General features: G+C 43.0%; 1 protein-coding gene across 4 annotated transcripts in view; it reads left to right on the forward strand.

Annotated features, from left to right (window-relative positions):
* The window catches only part of dnmt3bb.1 (DNA (cytosine-5-)-methyltransferase 3 beta, duplicate b.1), a 65,386-nt gene that overhangs the window by 27,299 nt on the left and 12,741 nt on the right, over positions 1-25,346 (forward strand). For all 4 annotated transcript variants that reach the window (XM_042099410.1, XM_042099414.1, XM_042099413.1 and 1 more), the window contains exons 3-12: positions 6,204-6,399; positions 8,542-8,624; positions 9,844-10,002; positions 13,218-13,385; positions 16,618-16,776; positions 16,936-17,043; positions 21,321-21,462; positions 24,520-24,642; positions 24,750-24,794; positions 24,898-24,977. In XM_042099410.1, coding sequence (XP_041955344.1) covers positions 6,204-6,399; positions 8,542-8,624; positions 9,844-10,002; positions 13,218-13,385; positions 16,618-16,776; positions 16,936-17,043; positions 21,321-21,462; positions 24,520-24,642; positions 24,750-24,794; positions 24,898-24,977 — 1,263 coding nt within the window. The remainder of the gene's footprint in view (positions 1-6,203; positions 6,400-8,541; positions 8,625-9,843; positions 10,003-13,217; positions 13,386-16,617; positions 16,777-16,935; positions 17,044-21,320; positions 21,463-24,519; positions 24,643-24,749; positions 24,795-24,897; positions 24,978-25,346) is intronic.

A 25,346-nucleotide genomic window follows, 5' to 3' on the forward strand; every position in this document is an offset into this window, starting at 1 on the left:
TACCTATTCAGAATAGATTCCACATGACACATTACACCATATTTATGCTCGCAGGAATCATAATCTGATGTATGTGCAGCGCAGCGGAGGGGTCTTGTTCCGCCCTGAAGGGACTTATTTTCCCAATAACGACTGCCTTTCTATACATTATCCCGCTTATTACATGGCTACTTGCCAAAACGAAACCAATAAACTCCCTACAATATGACTATTTAGCCTAAATAGCCTGGGCTATAGCCTATTTGTTACCGTTCATCGTGGCTTTTGCTAAGAAACAAATAGTTCGCTACAACACACACTGAACTTGAATCAAACATTCTTGAACACAGCTGATCGCTTTGCACTTTTGAATGAAGTTCCAGTAGTTGCGGAGTGATATGAAAGACCTGAATTAGAAGCACAAACTCTGTTGCCATTGACAGCGGTCATTATTGTTTCCCATTTCCCATTCAAGTCAATAACACACATTAACACACTGTTTTGAGTGGTACTTAATGACATTGTTTTGCTTGGAACAGTCTTGTTATTGGTTAAGGATGTTGTGACCATGAGTGTTCTGGGTAGTCTGAAGCCTTGGGGTAAGTCCCTGTACTAAAGCCAGCCGAGACTGTCCCTCTTAGGATTCATGTCAGATAGGGCTGGGACGGAAACCACATTAGCGGAATACCGTGGTCATGTGACGCCTACCGCGGGTCTGAGCTCGTCACCGCCATCACCACAAAAAATAAAAATAAAAAAAATCTGTGAAACACTGGCCTGCACATGTGTGTGCACATAGTGTGTAATGTTGTGATGTGTTATGTGAGGGACCATCTTATGACATGGATTCAAGGTTTTCTTAACAAAACTTCCAAACTTATCAGCAAACCCGACCTTTCGCCTGTGTGTTGGGGAGTGCAATGTTTCAACATTCCATTTGTGTTATACTATGCAAGAGTAGGGGAGAACCGGCGTTTTCTTTGAAAACGAGAATAAATCCATGTCAAGAGGGGAAAATAACTACAGATCGAAACATGATTGCATTCAGGAGCGAAGCACTGCACCATGATTACAGCGTTAGTTTCAGTTTTTAAATAAAACAAATAAAGATGATCTATTCTCAATAATTGCTCCAATCATCGGAAAAGCAAACTGTCAGACACCAAACAGGACGAGGACCACAAAAGCGTCACGTTCAAAAGTTTATTTAAGGGTTGGGGGTTAAGGGGGTTCCGGGGGGGGTACAGGAGTTCCAAGAGTCTGCGTGTGTGTGTTCCCCCAGTAGCCGAACAGCGATGGCAGGAGCTGGATGATCCGGGAAGTCCTGGGGGAAGCACACACACAACAGCAATTGAAACGAAGCAGCAGTACAGTCAAGGACTAGGCGGTATTCGTAGAAGAGGGACGGAAGGCAGGTCAAGATTACCGGGGCTGGAGAACACAGAAGTAGTCGAGCGGGTCTGGGATCACAGGCAAAGAGTCAGAGGCGTTTTCCAAAACAGGCAGGTAACTGGTGCTGGTTGCAGACGATCTGACAAGTGTGGACTGAAAAGCAAGGCTTTATATACAGGACATGATGAGTGGTGAATGCAGTGCAGCTGGTAGGTTAACGAGGGTGAGGCAGAGCAGAGCAGGAACAGGTGGAGGTCATCAGACTTCAATCAGCACGTGTTACCAGGCAGAGAGAGAGCTCATGACAAACTGCTTATCAATACGCGAGAAAAACGTTCCTTTTCTAGAAAACTTTGGTCTGGCCTACTTTATGTTATTATCACCATAATGAGGGATAGATGTATTTCTTCACAAAAGAAATATCAAATAATAATGGATTAAAAAGAGGTAATAATAAACTAGACATGATAGAATAGAGACCAAATATATGAAAATGGACAACATATCCACAGTCCCTCCATCAACACCAGTGTTTTTCACAGACCATGATTAGGCTTTAAAACAAAATGAGGCTCAAGGTGGTACTCCAGAAATTTCTTCAAGGTTGGCAGGTCTGAAAATGTCTTCTCCATCATCAAGTTTTTCAATTAGGCTAAACATAGCCTTAACTCAAAACAGCTGTTAGGCCTATGTACCATATTTTCCGGATTATAAATCACACTTTTTTCATAGTTTGGCTGGTCCTGCGACTCAGGTGCAACATATATATATATATATTTATATATATGTTTTTTTCCTCTTAATGACACATTTTTTGATTGATGCAACTTATACTCCGGTGCAATTTATAGTCCGGAAAATACGGTCATTTTAATCTGTAAAGATACAGCCCTACTTAAATTCCTCAGAGTACACCAGAATGCTTCATTTACATGTTAAAATCAGAAAAAAAATGTATAGCTTCATTAGGGTTGGGCACCAAAACACGGTTCTAATAAGGCACCGGTGCCGACGCAAACGTTAGTAACTACACCGATTAACAACGTGGATTTCGGTGCCTCATTTCGGTGCCACTTAAGTCATTTTTTTGTTTTAATACGAGGCATCACCGCACGTCTAACGTCTTGCTCTGATAGCAACATTCAGATACAGTTAGCTAACATAACACTAGATGTATAAGCTTAAACCAGAGGGGTGCACCACATAGGCTAGTGGACAGTGTTTGACAGTTTGCATGAGCCCAAGTAGTTTACTTTAAAGCAATATCACGAGCTAACTAGGCCTACACACAAGCAAAAGGCTAAGAAACAACATCAACAGTATACTTTACACAATAACCTTGCTAATGTGCTAACTGACATTTATTTGAAATGTTATCAGCAAAGTTGTAATGTGAAAACTTTATTTCAGAACTTTATTTAATTTATTTCATAATGCGTTCGGAACATAATGACATGACATTAATCTTTCATGTGCATGAGACCCATATAGCATCACAATGAATATGAAGATCATGCTAAAAGTTAGCTGGCAAAAACATAAATATGTAGGTTACATACCTCTGCATTGATAACACTGAGCTGTCAACGAACCATCTCCGTACGTTATCACTAATTAAGCTGCTCAGCTGACAGGCCTGTTAGTGCATAGGCTAGTTGCTGTTAAAATGCCTACTAGTGCTGGGAATCTAAACACTTCAACACCGGCATATATAACATGTTTAAAACTATTGCGTGTTATGGGGGAAGACATCAAATTTCTTGAAGCATTTGGGAACACACTGAATGAACTTGAAAGCAGAGACAGAGTCCCTGACATTAGATTAGGTTGCTTGCAAATGCCGTTGTCCATGACCTGGCAGTTCCATGGCAAGCGGTTTTAACATACCTTATGGCAAGCCGCCTACACTGGATAAACTTGAAAGCAGAGCATTGTGTGTGCATCCATGGCAAGCTGTTTTAACATTTAAACATATTATGCGTATAAGCAATGGGATATTGATAGTAAATTGAATAAAACAGTTCAATTTCATGTTCAAATTTGTCTTATCAATAACAAAAAAAGCAATTCATGCTTTAGACCATTTTATTATAAAAACAAAGTACCGGTTCAGGAACCGTTTTGGCACCGGCACCGTTTTAAAAGTATCAATTTAGCACCGGTATCGGATAAAACCCAAACTATACCCAACCCTAAGCTTCATCCTTTAAGCGAACTAGGGGTTGACCAATTATCGGCCTGGCCGATTATTAGGGCCGATATTTAGCATTTTTATAATAATCGGTATCGGTCATTTTTTCCACCGATAAGCCGATATTGAAATGAAACGCGCTATTTTGTCTGTAAAGCGTCTCTCACTCCCTGCATTTGCTACTCTGTGGTCAAGAGCATTGTCCAGCCCACTACACCGTCTGATTTGTTGTAGCATGAATGCAGCCAATCAGGATCAAAGACTGAACACAGACAAAGTTTAGGATTCTCACTGAGGCAAACTGGGCTTCAGCTGTAGCCTACAGAGCTATTTTTCGAAGGTAAGGAAGGTAGCCTACATTGCTGAAGTTGCAGTGAATCACAATCATCTACACTGAAGTTACAAAAACACCACTTTGTAAGCTATTGTCTCTTTGATCCGGATCAATAAGTAAAGCACCCACTTCCTTCATTTAGCGAATTCCCGATTGATGCACGTTAGTGGTATGCTGTTTACTAGTTAGCCTACAAACTCGGGTGCTGCGCGTCGGTAGTTCTCTGCCTCCGCCTCGTTCGTTAATTGTGAATAACGCGACACCTCGGCGGACATAGTACAGACAAGTCCTAAATTATGCGATAGCGAACGTCAAAAAGTCTAATTGCTGCTTTTTGTACATGCACCCAGAGCCAACCGTAATTTAATCCGACCTGAACAAAATCGCGTCATGAGCTGGCTATTAACGTGCCTTTTAGGCTCTCAAAAGTGCAGCTTATAGCCTACACATGGATACAAATTGCATGCTTAAATAGCCTAAGAACTATTTTAAAACTGTTTTGTTAAACTATTCAACCGTAACACTTGCCATCACGCATGCACCTCTTCCCCTCCCTCTCCCTCTCTCGTGCACTCACACACACGATGGCAAAGCATCCTCTTTGTGACAGGTCCCTTAACAAGCACATAGCCCATTGTGCAGGCCTACTCTATGAAAATAATTGCTATCACTCAGCTCTTGGATTAACATGATACACAGGATTTACACTTGCAAGGTGATGCAAGTTGATAGACAATTGTGTATCAAAAGAAGAAGGAAAAGTTTGCATAATTAAATGATTTTTAATTACATTTTTGCAGCATATAGCCTTTACTATCTACCCCCCTTTTTGACAACGGACGTATCGGTTTTACATATCGGTTATCGGCCTCCTGTTTTGGTAATAATTGATATCGGTATCGGCCCTGAAAAAACCATATCGGTCGATCCCTAAAGCGAACAGGCATGCAGTTATCATGCTTGCTGACAGATGGCCTGTAACCTTGCCATACATGTACTGTGCAAAAGTCTTAGGCACCTTACATGTTTTGCTTCAGTAATGCCATAAGGACCATATTGTTTATTTCTCACTCTCACTCTTAATTAGAATATGACAAGAGAACACAGGAAATATGTACACAGTATTTAATACACAACATTTAGTTTTTGTTCTGATACCAGTCCAATTTCAATCTCAAGCTGCCATTGGATTTTTTGTTTTAGCAGTGTTATAATGACCAGTTACCCAAGGGGGAAGCTCTTGACTTGAGCTGTCATTCCCTACCCAGGTCACTCTAGCACTGACGGGCATGCCTGGCCTGCCAGAAGCTGCTGGTAGATCCAGCTATGATGGGGGTCTCAAGATCAGCTGCTGACATCTCTAGTGACCTCTCAGGTGGGAATACAGTGTCAGCCTGCCTCACCAAGGCTCGTTAGAAATCTTTGGCCTTTTCCACCTTAGATGAGCAATGAACCCTTCCAGCTGTAGCTTTTCAATGAGATCTTTGATCTGTCAAAGTGTCGTCATCTCCTTCATACTTCTGATACCAATGTGTCAGAGCCAGCACCAGTACCAGTATCAGTACCAACTGGATTCAGCTTCCCGTGAGATTGGTCATTATAACACTGCAAAAAATAACCAGTTAAATAGATGCAAAAGACTAGAGCCTGAATCAGAAATTTTCTAGTGCTTTTTATATTCTGTCTGTCTTCAAGACAATGAAAAATAAGCATATATGGTCTTCATAGCATTGCTAAAACAACAAATCCTATAGGTGCCTAACACTTTTCCACAGTACTGTACAATAAATATTCTTTTTTTAAGTGGAAAGAAGAGGTGAGGCAGCTACTAGCAGCGATGACGGATGGAATGCCACTCTTGATGCAGCACTAATGTTGCATGTCCCTCAGATACCTGCAGCAGCCTGTTCAGATCAAACCACGTGGAATGAAGGTGTAATGTTGGCCAATAGCATTTTGTATTATTGCTCATTGTTTGTGCTGGATCATTTGATGAAGCCATTTTTGGATTTCTTACAGTGGCCTCCACTGTGCCGTGACCAATGTGATGGCTCATTGAGTACCGCGGTTTGAGGTTTACTGTTTTGGTTTTGGCTTTGTGTCCACCTGTTGTGTTTGCTTGTTCTTGTGGTCGTGTCCACATGCTATGATGTTGCTTGTTTCTTGTTCTTGTAATCCTAGTTTGTACATTAAGATTCCTGTTTGTTTCAAATTTACCTTGTTTGCCTAACTATCGTGCATTTAGGTCCTAGGTTATAAGCTACGCATTACAGAAAGACTTTCACTGAAAGACTCTGTGTCCCTCAGGCTGCGGTGAATGGAGACGCACTGGCTGTGGATGGACTGTCCACGGAGAATGACAGCGGCCTGAAGATGACAAGCGAGAGCAGTCCTCTGACGGCCGCAGAACCCCCCTCGCCCTTCAGCCCAAAGCAGAACGGAGGCGCAGAACCCCCCTCGCCCTTCAGCCCAAAGCAGAACGGAGGCGCTGCCTCACCTGCGGGTAACCTGCACACCGACACACACACATACACACACTCTCTCTATGTCCGGCTGAACATAATAGCACTAATGCAATGCCCTGACCTCTGTTAGTTAGCACGTATTCCGAAGCTGCAGGGGGAGCTGTGTAGTGAAAAATGCGAGCCCAAATCCGGCAAAAACCCAGTAACAGCAAAGGAATAACCAGACCTGCATAGTGCTTCTTTAAAGTGAGAGGCAATCAACTACACCTACACACCACCAATGTAATGACATTAAAGACCAATGTAATAGTTTAAAAATCAATATGAATCCAGTGTCCTGCTTATACCACTGTTGTCACTTGTGTTAATTTGCTGTTGTAATTTTCACTTTTTAATCGCTGAAACTTCAAAGTGGCTCATATCAGATTACTGTGTTTACATGGTTCACTAATTTGCTTAAGACTTAAAGAAACTTGAGACAACCTGTATGCTCAAGAAAGGGTTTGGTCACTGAAATGACAGCAAACATACAGACGGCACTGCAAATGTACAAAGTAACACAAGCTTCTGCTTGTATTATTAGGCTATTTCAATGGCTAGTTATTCACTTTTGTAACTTGAAGTCTGCAAAATAGGCGAAGGCGAAAAGTGGAGACTCCTTATTTCAGCTTTTCCATCTCCATTTGCATTTTAATTTAACCGTTCTGCTAGGTATGCACCTGAAAGCAACATTATGTGTAAAATGAATGTGAAAAGGTAAAAGATTGTGGATATTTTCAATGATGTTAAATTGAAAAATAAAGGGAATATCAGATCTGTCCATTGGGAACATTTAACTGACTTAGCCTTCAACTGCAGCACCATTGGTTACTTCACCTGAGGCTCTGCCAGTGTTCACTGCCATAGTGTTTCTAAAGTAAATTAATTTAGAAAACGCATATATGTATGGTCCTCACTATATAATTAGGAGGCCTGTAGGTTAATGTTGGTCAATGCTGGATTATGTGAAAGCATTGCAGCTGGACAGAGGTCACTTTGATTCAGAGTGTTATTGCTGTGGGCTTCAGTATTTTAGGGAGGCGCTCTGCAGAGCTGGGAGCCTTCACGTTCATTCCCTTTCAGCATTTTCTAATCTCTCCTACATCCTCAAGGCTGCCACCAGACACCCCCTCAGCCAGATCGTCAGTCTCTTCACTGCCTGCTACAAGGCCTGGCGTCTCCTTTCTCACACAACCTCACTTTTACACAACCATACTCTCCCTGCAGAACAGTCAGGCTGAAAAACATGTTTGGTCTTTGGTCACACTCTGACCATTGTACCACACTGAAGGAAATCAAGAAAGTTACAGATGTACTACAGATTTACTTACAGTTATGTTTCTAAGTTATAAGCAGGGTTCGGGGTTTCAGGGTTCAAATCATTTTGTAGAATATGAGTTCTGTTGTGCTTGCATGGTTGGTTTGATGGAAAATGCTCTTGCCATTCTGTTAAGTACATTCGCGTGCAGTGGTCTAAAATTATATTGCTTTCAAATGTAGTTTTATGGGTTTCTGCATGAGGCACATGTGCTCCTACACACACACACACACACACACACACACACACACACACAGATGCATACACACACACACACACACAGACGCGCGCACACATACACACACACTCACACACACTGACAGCAACGCACGCTAACAAAAATACTTTCTGAACCCATCTGGGTTTATGTGACGGCTCAAACAAGCATCCACATATCCACATGTGCACACTCAGTCTCTCCCTAGAATGCCAGACCTCATTCATGCTTGAGCTGAACTGCAGCAGATTCAGTTCTTCTCTCTACCCACAGACTAGTACACACACACACACACACACTCACACACACACACACACACACACACACACTCACACACACAAACATACACACAGAGACATAGACAAACACAAATGCACTCACATACTTACACACAGAGGCATACACAAACACACACACACAAACACACACACACACACACACAAACACACACACATGAACGCACACACATACACAGAATAAGTTACAGACACACATGCACACACACACCAGCTTGGACACTGTCAAGGTCTCTGTTATCTAATCCCACCTGTCACCTGTGCCTCCCTGTCTCTCATAATCTCATGGATTTCCTCCCCCCCTACACAGACGCAGACGTGAACCAGCTGTCAGCCAGTAGGAAGAGAATCCGCAAGCGCTCCGTATCAGAAGACGAGTCCTCCTGTAGCGAGGTACAGCAATCTCTGCATACCCTCTGGGTGGTGGTCTTCCCACCCGAAACCACAACAGGTTAAATAATGGAGAGAAAAGGGACATGGAGCTTATGCCATTAGATGTAGCCAGTACCATTAGACGCAGCAGATACTGTGGGGCATGCAGGAAAGGTCGACAATGCCAGAGGAGGTTACTGGATGGTAGGGCATGTCTTGAAATCTTTGTCTCTGAACACCAGGTCTTAGATTACATAAGCAGAAACTTGACTCGCTGCCATTGCAGCCATAGTTGTAGTTCTTTAGCTACAGATCCAGGCAATGCCACACAATGAATGAGTGCCTGTATCAAGGTGGTCAGACAAACAGGTTCAGGGTCTGTAATTGGTACATGGCTTTGAATACACAGATTGGGTCTATCATTGTCTGGTGCTTTTGTTTGTCCAATTGAGGTTGTTTGTGAATAACTTGTCATGATGTTGTTTCTGGCAGTTAACTTTAAAATCCCATTTTCCTGGCCTGTAACAGTAATGAAAGTCATTCAGTCATTCTAGCTTTGTTAGAAAAGGTGTGTGTGTATTTGCAGTGTATGTGTATGTGTGGTGTGTGTGTGTATAGGCAGTGTGTACATGTATCTGTGGTATGTATGTGTATGTGTGTGTGTGGTGTGGATGTGTATTTGTGCTGTGTATGTGTGTCTGTGTGTATTTGTGGTGTATATGTATCTGTGTATGTGTGGTGTCTATGTATTTGCGGTGTGTAATTGTGGTGTGTATGTGTGTCTATGTGTATTTGTGGTGTATATGTATTTGCGGTGTGTATTTGTGGTGTATATGTATTTGCGGTGTGTATTTGTGGTGTGTATGTGTGGTGTGTATGTATCTGTGCAGTGTGTATGAGTATTTATGGTGTGTATTTGTGTTTGTGGTGTGGATGTGTATGTATATTTGTGATGTGTATTTGAATATGTGGTGTGTGTATTTGTGGTGTGTACGTGTATCTGCGGTATGTATGTGTGGTGTGTATATGTAGGTATGAGTGGTGTGTATGTGCATTTGTTCCAGTGGTGTGTATGTGCATTTGTTCCAGTGGTGTGTATGCGCATTTGTTCCAGTGGTGTGTATGCGCATTTGTTCCAGTGGTGTGTTTGTGCATTTGTTCCAGTGGTGTGTATGTGCATTTGTTTCAGTGGTGTGTATGCACATTTGTAATGTTCCTGTGCCCTCCTGTCTGGTCCTAGGAGGAGAAGGCACGTGTGCTTCCAGGCTGTGCGTCCAGCCTGAGGCAGCGGCCACCCCCCAGGACCATCTTCCAGGCTGGCCTGACGCCCCTCAGCAAGCCCCGCAGCAGAGACAGAGGCCGCCAGCCGGCCAGCAAGGCTGACCGCAGCAGCCCTCTGGTGAGACATCACGCAGAGAAATATCACCCCCTCCACACACGCACACATACACAAGCAGACAAGCACACACACACACACACACACACACACACACACACACACACCAAAGACATTGTTGTACATTTACTAATCCTAATTTGGACTGTGTTGTGTGATGTTGGGAAAAAAATGTGCTAAATGACCATCATCATAATGAACATCATATAATAATCATAATGAAGAGGTTGCTAATTTTCACACATGCTTGGCTAATTTACATCATCATTCTTGTGCAACGTCTAGCTAAATTAATGGCAACCTAAGAGTTAAACCAGTTCCAGAGAGGAAGCTCTCCCTACAACATAGCCACCACAGGGCTTCCTCTGTCTCCAAGCCTGGAGGTGCTGCAGCAGAGGGCGCTGGGGATTGGAGAGTTGTCAATCACACAGCGAGATTAACGCCAGGACAGATGTGGAATGTGGTTGTTTTTCGAAACAAAACAACAAACAGAACCTCTATAAGCCCTCATCCTATACTGACCTGCTTGCCTGCTCAGGCTTGAGGGCTGATTACGGTGCTGGTAGTGTTTCTCTGTGTTTTAAGGGGTGTGTGTGTGGTTTCCAGTTTCGCTTGTGGTGCTGATTGAGTGGTGGAGGGTCTTGTGACTCCTCTGACAGCTCTCTGACACTGACTCAACACACACCGGGAGTCTCTCTCTCTCTCATACACATACACACACACTTTTTTTGTTTTTTTTTACACTTTCTCTTTTCTTTCGCTAATGCTCATAATGCTTAGACAAACATACAGTATATGTACACAGGAAATGCACAAACACACTAAACATACACTATACTTGCAGTTGCACACACACCTGTGTCTCAGGTGGCTCACAGATATGCTGTCAAAGTTGATTTATTACATTAGATTTACAGCCTGGATGCCAGCCGAATTTAGCCCCGCCCACAACATTTGAGGTCGGGAAGTTCCCGAACCAGAGTGGTGTTTGAGGACAGATGTAGGGTGCTAGTGACAAAATATTAGCTTTCAGTATGGTACGATGTCTTTGTAAATTACATTTAAAGGAATACGCCACCCCTAGGTGAAATTGGGTCACTCCCTGCAGTCCCTAGAGTTGGATGAGTGAGCCAAAGCGTTTTATAGCCGACACAGCCATTGTCCTAATCTAGAAACGGCCCGGTTAGCTTTAGCTTAGCGTAGTCGCTGTAATCCGGCGATATCAGATAGCATGTCATTGCAAAAGTGAATCAAATAACTCAAGATTTTTTATAATTATTTATCGTAACCTGTACATTCACATCGAGTACAAATATCAATGCAAAATATAGCTGCAAGCAGCAATGAGGGGGCCAAGCAGGCCAGCTCAGCAGGCCAGATTTGCCATGTAAGTCAATGCCGTTGCATCAGACATATAGCCTTAAGCAGTCACAGGAAGTTCCATGCCATACAACCCAAGATTGGCTGAGTTACAAGGTCAAGTTTCACATCAAAACATAACTGATTTTGTGGGGCTGAACCAGGGTTGAGTGTCGCCGCCTCCTCCCCCAACCAGCCCACCGCCACAACCGCCCCTGCCCATCCCACCCCGTCCCACCCTTGCACGCACACATTAGAATGAACTGGATGGAACTTGCTGTCATCAGTTTCACATCAAAAATAAAAGATTGACTGAGATATGATCACACTTGCTGTGATTTAAACACAGAGGTCAAAAATTTACGTCATAGGGTGTTTTGAACTCGGCTTGGCCCAAGGATTCCAATGATTTTCACATTCGGGTCAACGAGTCAAAAATTACATCCGTGAACACACGTCCAACTTTGGCCTGTTGGTGGCGCTAGAGCATTGGAGGAGCCGGCATGAAACTTGGTGAAATTAATTATTGGGCTGTCCCCAATCAGTGTGCCAAATTGTATAACTTTTTACCAGACGGTTCTATGGGCTGCCATTGACTTCCATTGCAGAATAATGCACATCAGCAACTACTGGCCAAAATGCATTTTTGTCAATTACAGAGCCCCCTAGAGGTCAAAGATCACCAAATTTCTTGAGCGTCCTACCGATGGGCTCAGAGGTGCATGTACTAAGTTTGGTTTTGATTAAAACACACCTCATAATCACAGCCCAATGGAGCAGTATCAGAGTATGACAAAATCAGGCTATTAGATTTATTAAATTTACACCAAAATGTGGTATTGTCCCTTGGAGCAATTGTTTTATATTGATCCAGGGTTTGTTTCAGTGTTTTGATTAGTCACTTTCAGGACTTTCTCAGGAAAAATGCTTGTACAAATTGTTACACCTACACACATTCTTTAATCCCAATTTTCACACGGTGGCCCAGTGATGAAAAGTGGTGCAACAATGCCAAAACAATGCCACCCAAAAGTAGGGTTGGGCACCGAAACCCTAGGCAAGGCAAACGGTAGTGTGTGTTTTGTGCGTAACATCCTTTAAACCAGTAAAATGACATCTGTTATTCCTTTTAACAGAAAGCAGCACAACTTCAAACAGCACATCGGTATTTTAATCGCATCGGTATTTTGATCAGCGGCGTATTTGAAGGAATCTGCTTGCAGGGCAGACCGCCGTATGAAATAGGTGTTCTACTAAACCATGTTTTACTAAAACCTAGTAGAGTATAGCCTACACGCATCTGCACTCGTCTATTATTTGAACCTATAGGAAAAGTGAAACTAACTTCACTGTGGTGTCATAGTCAATGACAAAACAATTATACACAGTTAATTACTTTCACTATTGGCTGACAATGTGTTACCATCGAAAACATAACCTAAAAAAAGCAACACTTACTCCAATAATGTTCGAATGACTGAATAAAAAACCTAAGGACATTTATCCTACAGAGGAGTTGCTGCTTACATCTCATGACAGTGCGTCTTCAGCTGTCAGTGGCGTAATCAGGGGTATGGCAGTGCCATTGGTTGTTAATTGCCACACCCCTGAGCGCATTGTTCAATAAAAGAGATGTGCATGCCAAGAAATTCGAGTGTAGGATAAGAATACGCTTTGCGTCGTGATAAGAATACACTTTGCGCTGGGTCAAAATAGGGCCCATAGTGTTAAATTAGAGGACTAATTTTGCCTAGTTATTAAAAAGGCTTTAGTTAAACTTAAGACTTTGTACTTTGCACTTGGACTGAAGACTTTACCCATCATTCAAACTAGGGCCCTCTTTCTGTTTTTGCACACAGACATCTGCCTGCAGTGAGCCCACCGTGGTGCCGTCAGGGGTCCCTGAGAGCCCCTCACTGGAGCTGCTGGAGCAGGACTCTAAGGACTCTGCCCAGAGCAGCGCCACATCCACCTCCGCCGCCCCCTCCCTGGGCTCCACCGAAGTCACCAGCCAGCCCGAGTACAAGGTACCCACCACCTAACAGCCCATCCTAACCACAGGTGTAGAAGTCTTACCACTTATTTCTTCCAACTATTGTTGAATTTATAGTAAAAGTATATAGTAAGTAAAAGTATAAAATGTAAAGAATAATTTGTAGTGTAAGTGTTTTGGAGCCTTTTTGCCTTTATTGTGCTAGGATAGTGAGAGACTGACAGGAGGTGAGTAGGAGAGAGAGATGGGGTGGAACCGGGTCAGACTTGAACCCTGTTCCCCGTACGCACTTCGACCCAAATATGGTATGGGAGCTGTAGCCAGTTGCACCATAGCGCCCCCCAACCATTCTTTAAATTAGCTGATTCTATTTAGCACAACTCTCCAGGTAGATAGATCAGCTAATTAGTGAATATCACCTGTGATACGCCCACAGGTAGAAGCACATGGTGGAACTTTTACATCACAGTCCTAACTGCATAACCTGACTCCGCCAGATGGATTTGCTCCGCATATCCATCTGGGAATTTGTCATTGAAGAACTTTTGGGAAGGGGCGGAAATACTGGTTAGCTGATTGGATAAACCATCTGTCTATCACCACCTTTTTTGGTTATTGACGGGCCAAATCAACCAATTAGATAAACAAAGTGTTCTTCTAATGCCTTTGTTTAACATACAATTAAGTTAGGTAACGTAACTAACGTTAAGATGTTTTAACTAGGGCTGTCACTTTACATTCGAAAATCGATTGCACAATCGATTGGACCAACCAACACAAGTTTCGAAAACTAAAATAGGGAATCGATTTTAACCAAATATGTACAATATTAATTTTAAACAAATTAAACAAATGAAAAAGATAGATGTAACAAAACTCAGGAACAAGCAGAAAAATAACAAAGAATTCCGAAGTGCAGTAAGCATTGCGAAAGCTAAAAAGAAAATTCCCACCAATTTTACGCACCGGAAACAGCTTTTTCAATCGGCTGCTGTGCTGCTGGTGTTTTGCCAAACAATTGAGGACAACGCGATCAACCTGTGCGACATGAGAGATATGAGTGATAGGCCCTAACAACTTGAGGAGTTCGATATGGAAGCACTTCGGGGTTTGGGTATATCAAACTATGGAGAAGGACAAAGCGGTATGCAAACTGTGCAGTCGTGAGTTCTACGTATATTGTTTGACATTTCTAATTGTAAACGCAGCCACGTTGAAGCCTGCAGTAATGTTTTTCACTGATGTTATGGCAGTCCACTCTGCTTATTGTTTTTCGAGAATGTTGCACTCCTGTTTGTCATTGTGCACGAAACTTCACGCCATTGTGCGTCTTCAAGCGCTCCCTTTACATTCGTCCTAATGCCTGTTAGTTGTTCGTGGATTGTTCTATATTTGGTGTTGAAAATTGAAACGTCTTTAGACATGAAAAATCGATTTTACAATCGATTCAATGAACAGTTATGTCTCAAGAATCGAACAGGATTTTATTCACAAAAGTGACAGCCCTAGTTTTAACTTACCATTTGTATGTGACATGAACCTAATCAACGACAATTCCCATCAAGTTTTCATGGTAGGCCCTACACTTCTGAAGAAAGTATATTCCTCATTATGAACTGGAATCGGCCGTGGAGGATGTCTGTGTCGTTCATTCCTCCCAGCTGCATGGCTGAGACTCATAGCTTCACAGTTTACCCGGGAATACTTTCTAATTTGAATAAAACTTGCGCGATAGCTATGCTCATGTTGTTCGTTGCGTCACACCTCAACCTGCCTCAAAGCCAACGCTGATTGGACGTTCGTTTGGTGAAGTTGCCAGACTGATCTGCGAGTGAAACCCTGAAGCTCGCGAGATCAGGATGGTCTCACGAGGCTACTAACTGCATGCAAGCATCCAATTGTCACGTAGCATTGAATTCTCTTTCCACACTGGATCCTTTCAGTGTGCTTTTTAGCAGAACAATGACAGCGACATGAAAATAGAAATGGCAAAACACCACATCACACTGCACTTCAATGACATCCAGTCCACGACATTCTAATTGAGCCCCCCCCACCTCCCCCAACACCTTAGCCATGGTGGCAGCTGGCCTGTCCTCTGTGCCAGGAGCAGTTTCAGAACTCACTACCAGAGGAAGGAAGAAAAGGATAAGTATGGGATATGAGCAACATACAGTATTCCAAACCAAACACCTGGACGTTGCTCTTCCAAGTGCAGCTGCAACACAAGCCCTTCCTGTCACACAAGTCTGTGCTTCCTCTCCACGCCTGGGCCCTGAGCAGCCTGGCTGCAAGCCCCAGACACAGAGCCGTATCCACAGGTAGCCAGAAGCTCCTGCAAGCTCCATCCACCCAGCCAGCCCTGAAGGCCTCCGCACATAGCCACTGAAATGAGTGTGGCAACACTTTCTGTCACTTGCTCATGCTCACCGGCACTGACATTTTCAGCTGACAAGCATTCAGTAAACAATGGATTTTATTGGTGGGGTGTCCTCTCAGTGTCCTCTTGGCTGTGTGTGGCTCCCTAAGATGCCAGGAGGAGACGTGCTGTGCTGGGAGCAGCAACCCTTCACCCCCCCGCCCCGCCCCACCCCCCTTCACCCCCCGGGACGTGCACACACACACACACACACACACACACACACACACACACACACACATACATACACACACACACACACACACATACATACACACACTCCTGCCCATAGCGGCCTGCCACTTGTCTCGTATTGCCATCTTGCTCACCATTATCCCTGTGTTTGTCCACCTGGCTGCATCTCAATGGCAGACACATGGGGGGGGGGGGGGGGGGGGGCTCTCTTTTTGGACTACAGGGCTTGATCTGAGGAGAAAGTGTGTTTGTGAGGGCCACACAAAACCGCCCATGCTGAGAAAGAGCAGATGGGCCAACAGGACACAAGCAATATCCCTCACAAAAAGATATTGTTATTCAGCACCATAAAGCCAACTCACACACACAAAAAACAGCTATTCTGAGTTTCCCATGAAGATCTATTGCAGTTTTTTTGATTACCATCTGGTAGTTAGATGAACTAGGATTGAACTTGAACTTGATGACCAGATTTGGAAAACACAGCTTCTGACAGAGCTTTCAGAAGTCAAGTAGAAGACATGAGAATCCCTGTCCTTCATGTCTTTCAGTTCCTGCAAGTGCTTGTCTTTCCTTCCCATGATCTTTCCTTCCACCCAACACACTCTGTCTGGACACCCCTTCACCTCGTTCTCTCCTGTCTCCCACTCAGGACAGTAAAGGCTTTGGCATCGGGGAGCTTGTCTGGGGGAAGATCAAAGGCTTCTCCTGGTGGCCCGGCATTGTGGTGACCTGGCGTGCCACAGGCAAAAGGCAGGCCACCCACGGCATGAGGTGGCTGCAGTGGTTTGGGGACGGCAAATTCTCAGAGGTAAGGTGAAATCAGAGACAGTAGCATTTTGGCAATTCTATTTTGCCATTCAGCGATGTACAAAGATTTTTGTACATGTAACAATAATGGGTAGAATATGGGTAATATAACACAAGCCATTTTTTAGTAACTTTTACTATTGCTGTCTGTTCCTCTCAGGTGTCAGCTGATAAGCTTGAGGCCATCACAGCTTTCCCCAAGTACTTCAACCAATCCTCCTATACCAAGCTGGCGTCGTACCGCCGGGCCATCTTCCAGGCTCTCGAGGTGAGTGAGGATACTCTTCCCACTACTCTGCTGATTTAGTAGCGTGCAAGGTCATGGGCAGTGTGAGATACCAGAGTTTGTGTGTGTGTGTGTGTGTGTGTGTCTGTGTGTGTGTGTGTGTGTGCAGGTCTAGAAATTAACGGTGTCCCGATGTCCTGGGGACCATAAAAATTGCTCCCGGGACACAATAGAAAGATGTCTGGGATAACTGTGGGACAACAGGGAAAAAATGTCAAAACAAAATTCAAAATAGGTACTTTTTTCCTAAACTGTTCACATGAGAATCTAAATGTTTCTTTTTCGTCTGAATAAAATAATACAAAACAAAAAAACAAAAAAACAGCGAAAATACAACAGGTTTGACCTTGCGTAACGGGCAGCTGGCAAAAGCAGTATTAGCCAACTGATCTCTTTTGTAGCCTACACGCACCGTTTACTGCTCTTCGAATCACTGTAGGCTACAATGTCATTTTTGGTACAAATACAGTATAGGAATCCGCTGTCTTGGTTTCTATAGCGATGAATATTAAGTGACACAGGCCTACACATAAAAGGGCGAAAATAGGGCATGGGCGGTAATAGGTCACTTTCCGATTTTCCTTACCTAACTAGCAAGCAGGCTGGGAAATGACATTTGTTTTCATGACATTGTGAATTTTGACTGACGATGTAAGGTTACACTGGTGTTCTAAACAAAACGAGATGGCAGTCCTCTCTTTTCTGTCAGTGACAGACGAAACGTCACCAAAGCCATGCTGAGCTAAATACTGCAACTGCGATTTGACAAAAAGATAATGTTGCAAGGTAACTCAAAATTAGAATTTCCCTGTGGCAGTTCTAAGCTATAGGCTATTCTTGAGAAAACTAATGAATATCGGAGAGTATCTGACAGCTTTGTGGTAATTTCCTAAGATACTGGTGATTGTTTTCACTGAGATGTGTGGTCATGAGATCATGGTAAACTGATATTGAAATTTAAGACATGTGAAAATAGATTATTGACGGAATGTTTACAACCCTGTCCATCAAAATGATGGACAATAAGAAAGTCTAGCGCAACCTCAGAGAAATGATGGACAATGAGACAATCTCTGGAAATGAGCGTAGCTGTGTAGGAGAGACAGCAGATGAGAGATTACAGTTCATAAAGTGGTGTTTAATAAATTACTGTAAGTGTTCAGAACTTAGATAGTGGACCAGAATGAGTGAATTAAGTGATGCAAGTTATCCTACTGATTATTATGCTATGTTTATTATGTAAAATGGGAAAAAACAAGAACTTGAATTTGGGAAACTGGTGGTTAAGTGCGGGACCATAGCAAGTAGAATGCGGGACTGCTGCGGGAAACTGAGAAACAAAGTTAATTTTGAGCCCTGTGTGTGTGTTTGTGTGTGTGTATGTGTGTGTGTGTGTGTGCATGAGCGTGTGTGTGTGTGTGCGTGAGTGTGTGTTTGTGTGTGTGTGTGTGTGTACAGTGGCGGAACAAGTCAGAGCGGGGGCGGGGCACATGACCGGGCCCTTTATTAAACTCATCATAACATAATTTTACAACATAGGCTACACATGCCCGCAACAGCGGGTCTTACAAGCGTCAGCGCCACGGAGAGCAAAGTCCATCGAACGTACATGATGTATAACCAAGAGAACAACAACAAAAACATTAGGCTACATGACCCCTAATAATAAAACAACAATAATACGCAGCACTATTTGAAGGGCATACGACGAGCCTTGCGCTCCGCGAACTCGTCCACGATGCTCTGTGTATGTCCATTTTCTTTGCTCTCTCATTCTCTATGGACAACATGGCAAGTCCACTCAGTCTCTCCTGTCCCACTGTGCTCCTCAAGTGTTTTTTAATTATCTTTAACTTGGAGAATGAGCGCTCAGAGGTTGCAACGGTGACGGCAAGAGTAAAAAATCAAATTAGGGCGGTGCAAATCTCACTGAATGCAGAAGTTACTGCTGGGTGGTTGCATTGGCGGAGCGAGGGGGTGGCTTCGGGGGCTCAAGCCCCGAATCTCTTTTTAAAAGCCCTGAATATTTTTTTGTATGTGTTTTCAATTTCCAACGATTCTAATTTCTAATTTAACTTCCCCTCAGTTTCTCTATAAATGTTACAAAATGTAGCCTACTATTAGCCTACTGAGCAAATATCCCTTACTTTCAAAACCCAATATTGACAGATAACCTGATTTCCCACACGATGAGTTTAGGCAATGCCAGAGCCGAGATGTAGCGGTTTGCGTCATAAACCTGGCAGGAAAGTTCAGAGCGGCGCATTCAGTTTAGTTTGTTAACTACCACAGTCACGAGTTGGGTCGCGATAGTCTGTCATTTTTAAAAAGTGGGTCCCCAGAAAAAAAGTTTGAGAAACACTGGTTTAAACAGCAAGCCGGTCCCGGGCCGGGGGCGTGCCACACACCCCGCACCCCCTCAAGCTCCGCCCCTGTGTGTGTATGCCAGAGTTCCTGAGAAGAGGTTTGTTGGTATTTCAGAGGAAGTTTGGTGATTACCACAAGACAAACATGACGCTTGTGTGTGCTCAATAATCTTTCTCAGAGACATTACAGTTAGATCGTTTTGATACCTGTGTCAACTCTGACATCACGTTCTCAAAATAGTTAACACCCGTGTCTGAACAAAAGCACTCTGGACAAAATGACACATTTTGCTTGCAAAAGGCTGTTACTCTCTCAAAACACTTAAAACATGCAGCAAAAGCAAATCTTGCCTTCAAACACTACAACTTGTTGCCAATTCAAAAACACTCTTTAATCAATCATTACACACTGGACAACAAAATGCAAAATCTAGTTCTCAAAATGAGCATTTTTGCGATGTCTGTTCCATTACTTTCTCATTTTTCTGGTTTCAGAAAAAAAACTGTGAAAAGACCAAATGTACTGAATAAAAAATAATTTATTCATTCCTCCCAAAATGTAACTGTCATTGACATGTAAGACATACAGCAAACACCTAGCAAGATACTGTAAATTTCATTGAACTACAACTTTCATCGAAATAGACCTATAGTAAACACCTTTTGTACTGTTTTCTCCACCAAATAGGCAATACAGTACTTTGTCTAAATGTGCATTAGATCCATACTTGCAAATAGCAACACAGAACAGACATCTCTTATGTATAATGAATAATTGCTGATTGAAGAATTGTGCAAAGCAGTTTCACACAGGTGTATCAGAGATTCAGACTTATGCAAGGAATCTATACCACCTGTGAAAAGATGTTTTCCTTTTGTTTAGCATGGGAAAACCAATAGAGTTTGGGGCTTTTGAATGACACCTGTGTTAACTGTTTTGCAAAAGGGTGTGAGAAATGTGTGAACCCAATGAAAATGTGTGAACACATTCGCAAGAGATGACTTCTGCTGTGCAAAGAAAGTAGTCATGAAGACCAAGTGGGTTCTAGTTTACTTAAGCAGGTAAAAGCAATCAAGAACAACTGCTCACTCCTGCCCAGGGATCTAATGCAGGTCCTCTGTTATGAGATAGCTGCTCTTGGCAGCAGGTGCTTCATATATGTGTGTGTGTGTGAGAGAGAGAGAGATAATTTGTATGTGTGCAAATGAGTTGATGTTTATGTGGGAGAGAATATGTGTGTGTATGTGTGTGTGTGTGTGTGTGTGCGTGTGTGTGTGTGTGTGTGTGTGTGTGTGTGTGTGTGTGTGTGTTTATGAGTAAATGAATGAACAGGTAAATGGTCTGTGAATGAGTAGAGATGTGTGTGTGTGTGAGAGAGAGAGACTTGTGGGAGAGTGTCGTGTGACAGTTGGTAAGTAGGAACTTCGTGGGAGAGTCCTAGGAATTCCCCAACGGTACAAATTGTACGACAACTGCAGGGGGGTAAAACCATGTCCAGACACATCACATTTCCTGGTTCTTGAGTGTTTTACTCTCAAGGTTCTGTCCCAGTCTCATGTGTTCATATATTGCTTGTTTGCTTTCATCATGTGAGAAGCACCTGTAGCTTAGCAGGTGTTTGTTTGATAGCTTAGACCTGGTCAGCACTTTACTTCTCTCAACCTGTGTTAGTTCCCAGTGTCTCACTTACCATTCAGCTGCCAGTCTAGAAGCCAAGCCTGTCAGTCTGTGAGATTCTGTGGTCTGTATGCCTATCAGTCACTGAGATTCTGTTGTCTGTTTCCTGTCAGTTGCTGAGACTCTGTTATCACACTAGACTGTCTCAGTCTTATCTCATCGTGTCTCACCCCTTCCCTGTGTTTGCGTCTGTCTGTCTCTACTGTGGCTGGCAGGTGGCGAGCGCGCGTGCAGAGAAGACCTTCCCACCCTGTGAGTCAGACATCCCGGAGGACCAGGTGAAGCCTATGCTGGACTGGGCCAACGGGGGCTTCCTGCCCAAGGGCCTGGAGGGCCTCAAGCCCACCGAAAACTCTGGTGAGTCAGAGTCAGAGTAGCAGTGTCACCAAAGCACAAGTCACAAGTCACAAGCACAACTGATGTTGATCCCTCTTCTCCTTCCCTTGACTTAACTTCGCTTGAACTGTCATTCTATTCTATGTAGTAGTACTTACTGCTGCGCTGAGGGTTAGAAAAGGCCATGTGTGTGTACATTTTGTACGTATAAGTCAGTGCTTTCCCTACCTAACCTATCCTAACAGGCACCAACAAAAAAAAGCAGAGAAAAAAAAGCAGAGTTCTGGTGTGCGGGGTTGAATTGAAAACAATAGAATCTAATGTAATCGAACAAAGTGGAGTGTGCCACACTGATGCCGGCACCATTGGGCGGAGGCTTTTAGGCGGGGATCATATTAGCCAGCGGCAAGCGGCAGGTTTCTTATTGTTCTCTATGGTTCAGCAGAGGAACGATGGCAACGCTGGTGTAATTGAAGTTGGTTTAACTCTCAAAGCGCAAAGCGAGCGTATTCAATTGACAAACCGTTTGTGTTGCTTAGGAACGAGATACAACTTATTATGGTCTAAGCGTTGTGTTACGTTTGCTGCTGCCGCTTGCTGCTGGCTGGTGATCCTCGCCTTAGTGTTCATAAATAGCCTAACTGATATAGCCTTACTGACTCTTCACACTGATGTGCTATTGAATTTAGTTGCTTTGACATCAGCATTAGGACAGATGGAGTGAAGGATAATGAATGTGGTGGTGCAATGGTAATGGTAGCAAAAGGTAAATGCCAAATCATCCAGCGAGCCATCCTAAGACAAGTGCCAAGTGCTGACAGACTATATTCTCAAACACTTTCGGGTAGAAGCTACATTCAGTAACTGTCTTGAACTCCTGGGTAGTTCAGTTTCCTTTCTCTCTCTCAATAGGTAAAATAGTTTATGATGTATTAACTCATCTGAATGTTTTAGTAATTGGATGTCATTGCCCCATGGTGATTTTTACGAGACCAGGCATCACACCAACATCTGTGGGTGTGAAAACAAATATAGCTCCTGGGTCACCAGTGGGCTATACTATGAATCTCGATTAGTGGGTTAGCAAGGTTTGTTGCGCTCAAAGCCAGGGTATGCTGTAACACGAAATTGGCTCTGTTTTAGCAATGCTGAATCACCATGGTGTCTTATGCTGTCAGCCAAACCTGGTCGGGAGCAGGTTATGTGCTAAGTTATAGCGCAAATCATGTGAAGCTACGGCCCACTGACATCCATTATCTTGAAAAACGAAGTTATCTCACGTGTAGGATTCTGTCATATATCTTACAGGTGGAGCTCCGCCTCTACAAACATTTTGGATATTGCATGCACTTTAAAGATGCCCTGCCACACGTATTTCATTACTTTGTGGTAATGTCTGAAGTTCTGAAACTCTGATTTACAGTTGTATGTAATATGTCATGTTTCATGTTTTTTTAATGGTTCATACAGTGATGCAGGTTTACTGCTGTGAATAGGCTAAATACAATTTTGATCATTTTTTTAGCCTACTACTGTATAGTTAACTTTGGCCTTTGTGCCCCCCACAAATTTGCCCAACTGAGGGCCAAGTGGCCTTGCCCCTAAAATGGTGAAATTCCAAGCCTGCATAGCGCACAAGTCCCTTGACAAGCCATCCTTGCATAGGCCTACTAAAACTGTCTCAACTGGGCGAGCTCATGAATAGTAATGAGCTTATTAATTCCACGTCAATCTGAAGAGCTTTTGCAATTGGCTTAATTTCTCTGCTTATTTCTTTTCAGTGGATAGAGCTGACAGAGGAGGTAGCTGTTTATTTTCACATTCACGACATAGCACAAACACATATGGACCTAACATGTTAAAAAAAATACAAGTAAAAACGGTTTTGTGTGGCAGGGCACCTTTAATAGTGTTGTGCGTGCAAATATCCCACTATGGACGTGCATACCATTCAAAAACTGATGACAATCGATTTATTTGATGTTATAGGTTAGACACTAAAAATGACCGCAGTGTAGATTACGCTATCGCACATAAATCCGGAAGTAATTGTTTTTTAATATAGGCGGTCTTGTGCATCTCCACGTTTCACAATTGGCCAACATCATCCCAACACCGAGAACACGCACAGATCTGAGCTGAAAGCCTAGTTTGACAAATATATCACATAATTGCTATTGTAGTATCACTTAACTTATACCCCTTTGTGAAGCCTCGATATGTCTAGATAGCCTAGATATGTCTAACGTGCTTCGTAGTATACCCCACTGGTCCTCACATTCTCCCTTGGTGGCCCTGTACTTGTCTCTAAGACAAGGCACATCTGTATGAAGTACAGGAAAATGTTCCTGTTTTGATTTAAAACCTTATTAAGTATATTAAGTTATTTCACAACGATCCACCAGAAAGTTAGAGGCAGATTATAGCAAAGTGTCATCACTCTCTAACCTCTAACCCATATCTTTGAATTATGAGATCTGTGATTCTGTGAAACCACAGCACGTGCCTCACAGATGTGTAGTCTGCTGCTATTTGTTAGTTACTATTTTGGGTATTGAAGTAGGTCGTAATGCTGAACTTCTGAAAAGGTTTATATAGCATAATGGAAACAGTCTGTCATCACTGCTGGGATTGTGGAGTTGGGATCTTTAAAGCCATCTGAAATGTACCCTTACAGCAATTTCCGGTTTCTAGCAAACAGTTGCCGCAAATTTGCATCAAGGTCATATTTTCACATGTAAATTAAGTTTCAGGCAAACAGTTGCGGTTAATTTTTGGCAAGGTTGCAGCAAATTTGCAGCAATGTCATATGCAAATTAGGTTTGTTACCAAAAATCCACTGAAAGTGTACTGGCAAATGTGGTGGCAAATTTCTGGCGAACACATTTGCCACATAGTGGCAAACTTCTCATTGTTGCCAGAACTTTGCTGGAAGTTTGCCTCTAGCAGCCAACATTGGCAAACTTCTGACCGTATTTTCTAGTGAACTCTTTGTCTCCCACAAACCACCCACAAGTTTGCTGCAAATCTCTCTCTCTGTCTCTCACTCTCTCCCCTTCTCTCCTCTATCTGAGCCAGAGAGCAGTCCTCTCACCTCTCATGTGCTGGACGTCAGCCTGTCCGACTACTTCCCCACGTCCAAGAGACCACGGATTAGCATGTGCAAGACCAAGACGGGCACGGAGGACGTCTACAGCAGAGGTCAGGAGGTTATCCGAGTTGCTGAAGTGCCGGTGCCGTTGTCATTGGTTTTCAAGTGTTTTCTCAGGTGCATATGTGCTTACCCTATCCTCCTGTTTTCATTTCAGAGCAAATGGTCCATGAAGTCTTGAAGAATTCCGGCAGCATCGAAGGTACGTAAGGAGCATCAAGTGCGAACATGTGATTATCTCTAAGCATTTTGTTGGTGCTCATGTGCAGAGATAGCAATTAAAAAACGATTTACCTCCATCTCAGATTTTTGCCTGTCCTGTGGGAAAATGCGAGTGGCAACTTTTCACCCGCTCTTTGAAGGAGGCCTGTGCCAGGCATGCAAGGTAAGGGCACTGCAGCCTGCTCTGCTCTCAATCAAATAATGATGATACAGTTCATTAATTAATTCTCTTACAGAGGTATGGTCTGTATTTGTATGTTTCTTGTTACTGAATTTATTATAATTTATTATTTATTATTTGATATTGTTGTTAATATTGTTATTACTATTATGCTTAATGTAGGCTTTTCAACTTTATTGGAAACTATTATTTCTTACTAATTTAGTGTTCATATACTGTAAGTTGCTTTTAATAAAGGCATCTGCCCAATACCATGACCATAACCATAGATGATTCTGCTGGGATCAGCACTTAAGTGTGGACAAATACGGGTCTCCATTTAAGGCAGATCAGTTAAGTGCAACACTCACT

This window comes from Alosa sapidissima, chromosome 7 (assembly GCF_018492685.1).
Source record: "Alosa sapidissima isolate fAloSap1 chromosome 7, fAloSap1.pri, whole genome shotgun sequence".
Classification (NCBI taxonomy): domain Eukaryota; kingdom Metazoa; phylum Chordata; class Actinopteri; order Clupeiformes; family Clupeidae; genus Alosa; species Alosa sapidissima.